The sequence below is a fragment of the Aricia agestis genome, chromosome 10 (genome assembly GCF_905147365.1).
Source record: "Aricia agestis chromosome 10, ilAriAges1.1, whole genome shotgun sequence".
Lineage (NCBI taxonomy): Eukaryota > Metazoa > Arthropoda > Insecta > Lepidoptera > Lycaenidae > Aricia > Aricia agestis.
Genome location: NC_056415.1, coordinates 5,498,790 through 5,507,479, shown reverse-complemented (window position 1 = coordinate 5,507,479; position 8,690 = coordinate 5,498,790). Strand labels below are relative to the sequence as shown.

At 38.9% G+C, this 8,690-nt stretch overlaps 3 protein-coding genes across 3 annotated transcripts; 1 reads left to right on the top strand and 2 right to left on the bottom strand.

Moving 5' to 3' along the window:
- Positions 1-276: 276 nt before the first annotated feature.
- Positions 277-2,634, bottom strand: LOC121731170. The gene is made up of 3 exons (XM_042120524.1): positions 2,623-2,634; positions 1,330-1,496; positions 277-733 (listed from the first exon to the last, which is right to left on the bottom strand). The coding sequence occupies exons 1-3, from the start codon at positions 2,632-2,634 to the stop codon at positions 277-279; spliced, it is 636 nt and encodes a 211-aa protein (XP_041976458.1).
- Positions 2,635-4,133: 1,499 nt separating this feature from the next.
- On the bottom strand, positions 4,134-4,988 carry LOC121731415 (cuticle protein 8-like). The gene is made up of 3 exons (XM_042120828.1): positions 4,977-4,988; positions 4,471-4,791; positions 4,134-4,388 (listed from the first exon to the last, which is right to left on the bottom strand). Exons 1-3 carry the CDS (start codon positions 4,986-4,988, stop codon positions 4,134-4,136), a joined length of 588 nt encoding a protein of 195 aa, XP_041976762.1.
- Positions 4,989-5,629: 641 nt separating this feature from the next.
- Positions 5,630-6,417, top strand: LOC121731169 (cuticle protein 8-like). Its single transcript, XM_042120523.1, has 3 exons — positions 5,630-5,641; positions 5,737-6,081; positions 6,166-6,417. Exons 1-3 carry the CDS (start codon positions 5,630-5,632, stop codon positions 6,415-6,417), a joined length of 609 nt encoding a protein of 202 aa, XP_041976457.1.
- Positions 6,418-8,690: the final 2,273 nt, after the last annotated feature.

Genomic DNA, 8,690 nt, shown 5'->3' with positions numbered 1-8,690 from the left:
ATTCGTCTTTGTCATGGAGTCGGTTTTTTTAACTTACACTATTTAATTCGATATCAAAGTATGATTACACGTCATCTAGACGTTTCTACCATAAATTATATTACTTCTCTACTCTGAAATAATATTTCATTTGTGAGATAGGTGGCGCTGTATTATTAGAAAGCAAACACTACACTAAAATAGTAACAACTTAATTTATTATACAAAAATAATCATATTTATTTAAAAGATAACAATTAAATTATTTACATAACGACTTAGAAGAATACCTATTACTTAGTAAGATAAGAAATACATTCTTGAATGATAAAATGAAGATGCCCCCTCAGCATCGGTAGGAGCTGCTTCGGTCATGGGTTCTGCGGTTTGCATCGCTGGTGCTTCATCCTTTAGATCTTGGACTATTGGCATTACCACTACTGGTTCACTAATTGCATCCTTTTCCATATCTCTATTTTGACTTTCTTCCACTGATTCTGTTGGTTTCATGTCAGGTTTCTTATCATTTGTTTCATCTTCCATGTTTTCTTTAACCATTACAACAGTCATTGCTTCAGTTGCTGGAGCTTTTTCGGTAGTGGTCGCCTCTTGATTCGTTTCGGTGACTTTCTTGGGGAAATAATGATTGATTTTCACACCACTGCCGAATTGTGAAAAATGTCGGGCATGTCCCATCATTGAATAGGCGTTGTCACCATGCATGTGCGTGCTCTTGCTGACAACGGCACGGAAACTGCAAATTATAAAATATTGTCATTTCATAAAACATTAATATATACATTATCAGTTTTGTAAGTATTGGAATGCCTAAAAAATTTAAAAATATAAAAGCGTTTTTCTAAGTGCATCGTGCGCGTTGAAGTCTTTTACTTAATACTCATTTTGAACTGCGTTACTATGTTTTAAGTAAATTTACTATTGAACTAGAGAAATATCACGATGTAGTTTGCACCAGAAGTAATCCTGCAATAGCCGAAAATTTTATTGCAATGAAAACTAGCATGTGTAAAGTACACATGCTAGTTTTCATTGCAATTTCTTAGTCTAGTCTCTATACGTGTCAAATTGGATCAAAATCAGCATTAACAATTTTGGAACTTATTCTACTATTTTTTCACTTTTAATCTCTCCCACAATAAGCGAATATTTACGCAACGGCGTCGCGGCGGGCATCAATTAGTACATAAATTCAAAGTCCGGCAACGCACCTGCAGCTCTTCTAATGTTGCGAGTGTCCATGGGTGACAGAAGTTGCTTCCTATCAGGTGACTTGTTTTGCTCGTTTGCACCCCTTATTTTATATATAAATAAGATAACATCAGTACATACCCATTGTGATCATCAGCGTCATACTCCACCTTCCTCACGGAGCCGTCAGGTTCCACCAGGCCGTACCCACCCTTCACCCGGTGACCGTCCCTGGCCTCGTGATGGTACTTGTGGTCCCCGGTCTTCTTGTCTGACACCGCGTACTGGTACTCGTATTTTGGGTAGGCCTGAAAATTATATAAGCCGTTAAATATTTTCTTATCTCAGTTTTTTATTATTATTTCTCCGGTCGAGCCGGCCCATTCGTGCCGAAGCATGGCTCTCCCACGTATAAAAGTGGAACTGATTTACTGAAAAAGTTTTTTTTTTTAAATTTTGCTTCTTATTGTTATAGATGAGAATTGAGATTCTCATGAATACTGATAATGTAGGTACCTACTCATCCTAATAATAAATGCACGTAATAAATGTCAAATATCAATTTGCATCATGAATCATAATGCTAATTGGTGATATTTGGTAGAAAACAGTTTTATTTTGGTATAAAAGTTGTACTACACTATAAAAAGTATTAGGATACTATACTGGTAACCCTAATGTTTTTGTAAGTTGGAACAATAGTAAAGTAGAATAATTGCATAAAATCAGTGTATGTAGCGGTACTTACAAAGTCTTCGTGGTAGATATTAAAGGATCTCGCAGGCGGGTGATACGAAATCTTATGATATCCTTTTGTTTCGTAAATTTTGTACGGATCTCTAAATAAATTTTCACTGGTATCTATTATTACTGCGGAACAAGCTCCTACGATGCAGGCCACCAATAATGTCTAAAAAAACGAAGCGATTAGTAACATAAACTAAAAATTTAGTATATTTTTTTATATTCCGCGAATTAAGCCTCAACCTGTAAGTAAATGAGTGAATGTACGCATATGCATGCGTTATGGCTATGGATTTTCGTAAAGTAACGCTTGATTCTATCAACTTCATTTTATTTTATTTATTTATTCATCAAATAAAACATGTACCCCCTTACTAATAAACGCTGTACAAGCTTTGAATAGTTATACAGTGTTTTGTCTTCTTTAATCCAATTAAAAATGTCACTTGTGTGACAGGAACAAAACACTGTATAACTATTCAAAGCTTATACAACGTTTATAAGTAAGGGGGTCAAATTATAAAAAAATAACTTAAACATCATTTAAAACCAATGAGGTTTGTGCAGCTGCGATAGTCTTATTCGCAGATGTGGTTACCTATAACTATTAAACTAACTAAACTATTAAAAAACTAATCTATTAAAAATAAGTTCGAAATTAAAATTTATTCAATTTTTATTTAAACTCACTTTTAAAACCATGTTGCACTCTTAAGATGAACCGTCGCTAAAGAAGAAACTTAGCGAACTGTTGACTTTGTTTGTCATCGATTCCGATTTTATACTTTTCTAATCTATAGTTTTTCGTTATATAAAGTTATCACCCTCAGAAATCTAATTGATATTGGATAATATAAAGAATTAGTTAAAGATTCTCGGAACATTATCGCTAACTCAAATCTTTTTGTGAGCACTCGGAAGTTAGAAACTGGTTATTTTTGTTAAGTTTTTTTTAATGAAATAAGGGGGCAAACGAGCAAACGGGTCACCTGATGGAAAGCAACTTACGTCGCCCATGGACACTCGCAGCATCAGAAGAGCTGCAGGTGCGTTGCCGGCCTTTTAAGAGGGAATAGGTTAATAGGGGAGGGTAGGGATGGGAAGGGAAGGGAATAGGGGAAGGTAGGGAAGGGAATAGGGTAGGGGATTGGGCCTCCGGTAAACTCACTCACTCGGCGAAACACAGCGCCAGCGCTGTTTCACGCCGATTTTCTGTGAGAACGTGGTATTTCTCCCGTCGAGCCGGCCCATTCGTGCTGAAGCATGGCTTTTCCACGTATAAGTTCTTCACAAATTGGTAAAATTTCAAAACTCAAAAGAAAAAACTGAGGCCCATTTGGCTGGTCGAGGCCGGTTTGGCTGATTTATGTTGTTGAGTAGGTAATTAAATTATAAAAACATCAACACATATCATCCTTACTTAGTGAAAAACAACTTAAAGTAGAGAGTAAATTTTATTCATGCAAATGTAATCAGGTTATTTTGAACACACTGAAATGTATATTAGGGGCGTCATTATTAAATAATTGGGTAGTACAGATCTAACTTTACTTTTCTCCACATTTTCAATTGAACCACAAGTTTTTTTTATTGTAGAAGCCAATGTTTGTTACGATATGTGTGGTATAATATATGCTATATGAATTGCGTAAAGAAGGTAGGGTATAATCTTTTAACATAAATCTATTAATGCTTATTGTATTTGAACAATGGTACCATTTGGTAGGTTAAGCACAGATATTGCCGATGATAAAACATTATGAAGAATGGACACCACTCACTTTTCATTCAGATAATATAATGTAACTGGCTATTTTTATGATATCCATACCAATATTATAAATGCATCAGTATGTCTGTCTGTCCATCTGTTTATTACCTCTTCACGTTTAAACCGCTGAACCGTTTTTGTTTGGTATGGAGATATTGCAAGTCTTGGGAAAGGGCAAAATATACTTTTTATCCCGAAAAAAATGTACAAACAAATTTTTGCATAATGGAGTTGCAGGCGGCATCTAGTATAGGTATATTTTTTCTGGTACAGTGATCAAAATTATGTCAGTTTGTGTGTATGGTATCTCCTTGATGCACCGTCTGTGTACAGGAAGTTTAAAATAAATAGGAAAGTAATTGCAAAAAACTATATTATTTACATAAATTATTCTTAAATAGTTTCTGGGTAACATAACGACTTTAGTTGACTAGTGAATGTAGTACTGCGCTACGGGGGCGGCCTTAATGTGGGCGGGGGCGGCAGTGGGGGCGGTGTTGGACACGACGGCGTTGAAGCCGTTGTGGTCGTCGGCGGAGTACTGCACGGTCCTGATGGAGCCGTCGGCCTCGAGGAAGGAGTAGGAGCCCTGGACTGCGTCTCCGTCGCGGGCCTCGTGCTGCTCCTTCTTGTCACCGGTGTGGCTGTCGGCCACGGAGTACGAGAACTCGTACTTGGGGTGGGACTGGAAATTAAAGCGATTGTGAGTTGGGAATTACTGAGAGATAGCTATCGTATTGAAGTAGTTTCGATGTCACGACACTTACGATCTCCTCAGCGGCGATCACTTTGGCGACTGGGGCGGCGTGGTAGGTAATGGCAGCAGGGGCGGCATGGTAAGTAACGGGGGCGGGAGCGGCGTGGTAGGTAACGGAAGCGGGGGCAGCATGGTAGGTAACGGCGGCGGGGGCGGCGTGGTATGTGACGGCGGCGGGGGCGGCGTGGTAGGCGAGGGCTGGGGCGGCGAGGATCTTCTTGTCGTTGCGCACGATGCTCTGGGATGAGACGGCGCTGGCGGGGGAGTAGTGGACCGCGGTAGGCACCAGACCCGCCGACGACATTGCTACGAAAGCGCAAAGAGCGAGGACCTGCAATAAAAATAAGATAACTTAATCAATCGTTTTAAAACTAGTAATTAAATATGTTGTAGGTATACTGAACATTCCAGCGTCTTTAAAGTTGCTGATTATGCTCTAGTCCTCTTTTAATGCATGAATGTATAATAATTATTGATGAGGTATTAGTTGGCAAATTAATTTAATGTTAAACTCACTTTAGAGAACATTTTGGTTTGTGTGTTTGTAATATAATAATTTCTAACACACGTATAAGTGTATATATATCAGCTATGTCATCGCCTCTGGCGAACCAACCGGTTACAACTGACCCTGACCTCGGCTTACTTTAATTAATTCTATCACCACATTGAGTATCTACTTTCTGACATTATTAATTATAGAGAAAAGGACTGATTGAACGGCCCATTTATTCAGATTTATCAGGAATTGAAAAAATATAATTAGATGGCCACAGACTTTTTAAGGATTTTTTTTTACGAATAAATTAAGCTTTACTCGTCAAATAACGCATGACGCATAGCATCTATTTGTAAACTATTGGTGTGCTGCAATACCATTCAAAAAATCTAGACCTAACCAGTCGCAGTGGCCTGTCTTTTTCGAAATATACCTTTATCTTCTTCATACATAGTATTTTAGTAATTGACGTGTGTTTCTTTATTAATCTTTCAGATATTTTAGTGATGTTTTATCAGACACAACCAGTTAATTGATCAAATATTTGATAAAAGCGACCTAGGACAATGTCACTTCCAGTCAAACATTTTGCCCGAGGCACAATTACGCCTGGTATATAACAACTAAATATTGTGTTTGAAATTATTCAGTGACAACTCCTCATATCACAATGTTCTCAAAGGTAAATTAACTACCTAATTAGTGTTCACAATACCTAGTACTTTTAAAATATTATGATGTTCAAATCCATTTATAATTTTTTGGTTTATTTTGCAGGTCCTCGCTCTTTGCGCTTTCGTAGCGGTGTCGTCGGCGGGTCTGGTGCCCACCGCGGTCCACTACTCCCCCGCCAGCGCCGTCTCATCCCAGAGCATCGTGCGCAACGACAAGAAGATCCTCGCCGCCCCAGCCCTCGCCTACCACGCCGCCCCCGCCGCCGTCACATACCACGCCGCCCCCGCCCCCGTTACCTACCATGCTGCCCCCGCTTCCGTTTCCTACCATGCTGCCCCCGCTTCCATTACTTACCATGCCGCTCCTGCCGCCGTGGCCTACCATGCCCCAGCTCCGATCGCCTACCACGCCGCCCCAGTCGCCAAAGTGATCGCCGCTGAGGAGATCGTAAGTGTTGCGACATGGAAACTCTACTACAATACGATAGCTATCTCTCAGTAATTCCCAACTCACAATCGCTTTAATTTCCAGTCTCACCCCAAGTACGAGTTCTCGTACTCCGTGGCCGACAGCCACACCGGTGACAAGAAGGAGCAGCACGAGGCCCGCGACGGAGACGCAGTCCAGGGCTCCTACTCCTTCCTCGAGGCCGACGGCTCCATCAGGACCGTGCAGTACTCCGCCGACGACCACAACGGCTTCAACGCCGTCGTGTCCAACACCGCCCCCACCGCCGCCCCCGCCTACATCAAGGCTGCCCCCGTAGCGCACTACATCCACTGAAACAATGACTGAAATTAGACTTGTATGATTTAGAGAACAAATTGTAATTTATTGAAATTAAATAAATATTTGGTTGCATATTTCTGTTTTTAAATTTTTACGTGACTTGTAAGGTTATAATTCCTAGAATTCTAAACGTTGACTTGTTCATACAGAAAAAGGATTTCATATAATATTAATTAAAGAGGTAAAAGCACCTAGCGTAAACCTCTTAGGGTAGGTTTCCACCTGCGTTGCGAATAATGTGTTTTGGAAACCAGTAGAACCTCTTCAATTGCCTGATCCCGGTCAGCGCAGCAATTCTATTGGATTTTTAAAACACATTTCTCTCAACGCTTTTCGATGGAAACGCAGCCTTATGGAAAAACTTAACAATTTCTTTTTGTGTTTCATCATCATCGTCATCACTAAAACGTTTAAATAACTTGTATTGTTATTTACGTATTGTTATAACGCTTCCGTGGTCTAGTGGTTAGAGCGTCGCTCTCGACTCCGGAGGTCGTGGGTTCGAATCCCGCGTTGGAAACATGTTATTTCCAAGTTTGGTTAGGACAATGCAGGCTGTTCACCTGATTGTCTGACAAGTAAGATGATCCATGCGTCGGATGGGCATGTATAAAGTCGGTCCTGCGCCTGATCTCTCGCCAGTCGTGTCGGTCTTCCGTCCCACTGGGTTATGAGAGTAAAGGAATAGAGCTCCATTGTACTGCGCACACACTTGGGCACTATAAAATTACTCCTGCGTACCTGGTCTGGTTACAATGAAACCGGCCAACGTCACCGAAACCGGTGTGGGGAGTATTATTATTATTGTTATTTAAACGTTTTTAGTTTTTGGCGTGCAATAAAGTGGGCAAGGCTAAACGGCTAGCTAATTTTATTCTAAATATTAATGGCTCAATGTCCCGGTGAACTTCGTATCACTTTATGGCGGTCAGAAACACAGATTTATTTAGTTCAAACACAGATGACTCACATAGTATAACTTTCTGCCACGCATAGAAAAACTCTTCAACGAACTGGTAGTCAGCGGTATTTCAGGACCAATACGACCTGCAGATCTTCTAGAAGAGAACGTATTCCCTCTTAAGGCCGGCAACGCACTTGCGACTCTTCAGATGTTGCGAGTATCCATGGCCATCAGGTGACCCGTTTGCTCGTTTGTACCCTCATTTTCATAAAAAAAATAGTAGCGATTTGTGTTTGTGAACACAAACGGACGGACGGACGGACGAATGGACAGAGCGAAATTATAAGGGTTCCTTGTGTTTACTACAGAACCTTAAAAATGTTCAGTATGTAAAATTTATGTATATATATATATATATATATATATATATATATATATATATATATATATATATATATATATATATATATATATATATACACAAGAATTGCTCGTTTAAAGATATAAGATAATATGTTATTTTTAAAATTTCTCGTAAGTTGTATTGTGTAATATTGCAGTTCGGGCGCAAAGTATTACATTGTAGTCATGTATCTCCTTTCTTAGTGGTAGTTGATATCTGTTAAATCCCATTCCATTTATGTATATTATAATATTATGGATCGCCCTTTAGTCATTTAAGGCTTCTTACAGACCAATGACACGCGTCGACGGAACGCGCCGGCGCACTATGGAAAATGGTAGAACTAGAGCATATCATAAATGGTTTTTAAAAATATCACAATTTGAATGAAATATTTATTGAATTCGATACTCTAATAACCAAATAATCCTAATCAGACATTTTTTTCTACTATAACTGCATAAATATTTTTTTATCATAAGTTGAAATAAGTTGAAGTAGCGGATGGCTCATTCAAATGTTTGCATACACATAATTCAAATGAATATTGTGAAAAAAATATTTTGCACATTCATGCGGTTTTATACATTTTTAAAAAGGATATTTTATGTTCTTAACAATGAGCTATTAATTTTTTGTAATATGCTTTTTATTTTTGAGTAAGTACTTAAAAATTGACATGCCCTATTTTTCACTTCTTTTTTTTTTCGTCGAAGGTTTTCACATTTACCCACGTCTCCCCACGCTCAACTTTATGTGTTATTTGATAGCCTAACTATTCATAAATGAAAAATTTAAAAAATCGGCTTCGGAAGTTTGCGGTCCTGGAAGTTATGGGCAAAAATGTGATAGAGGTCGGAGTAGATAGTTTCTTTTCGGTATCTTTTGCGGTTACTGCTGACATAGTTTACAAAAACAATATTAACCACAATATTTTGATAGCAATAGCTTATCATCTAT

Coding starts and splice junctions, on each gene's coding strand:
- LOC121731170 (XM_042120524.1), bottom strand. Junction 734..1,329: donor GACGCTGATGATCACAATGG/GTATGTACTGAT, acceptor TATAATTTGCAG/TTTCCGTGCCGTTGTCAGCA.
- LOC121731415 (XM_042120828.1), bottom strand. Junction 4,389..4,470: donor TGATCGCCGCTGAGGAGATC/GTAAGTGTCGTG, acceptor TTTAATTTCCAG/TCCCACCCCAAGTACGAGTT.
- LOC121731169 (XM_042120523.1), top strand. Junction 6,082..6,165: donor TGATCGCCGCTGAGGAGATC/GTAAGTGTTGCG, acceptor TTTAATTTCCAG/TCTCACCCCAAGTACGAGTT.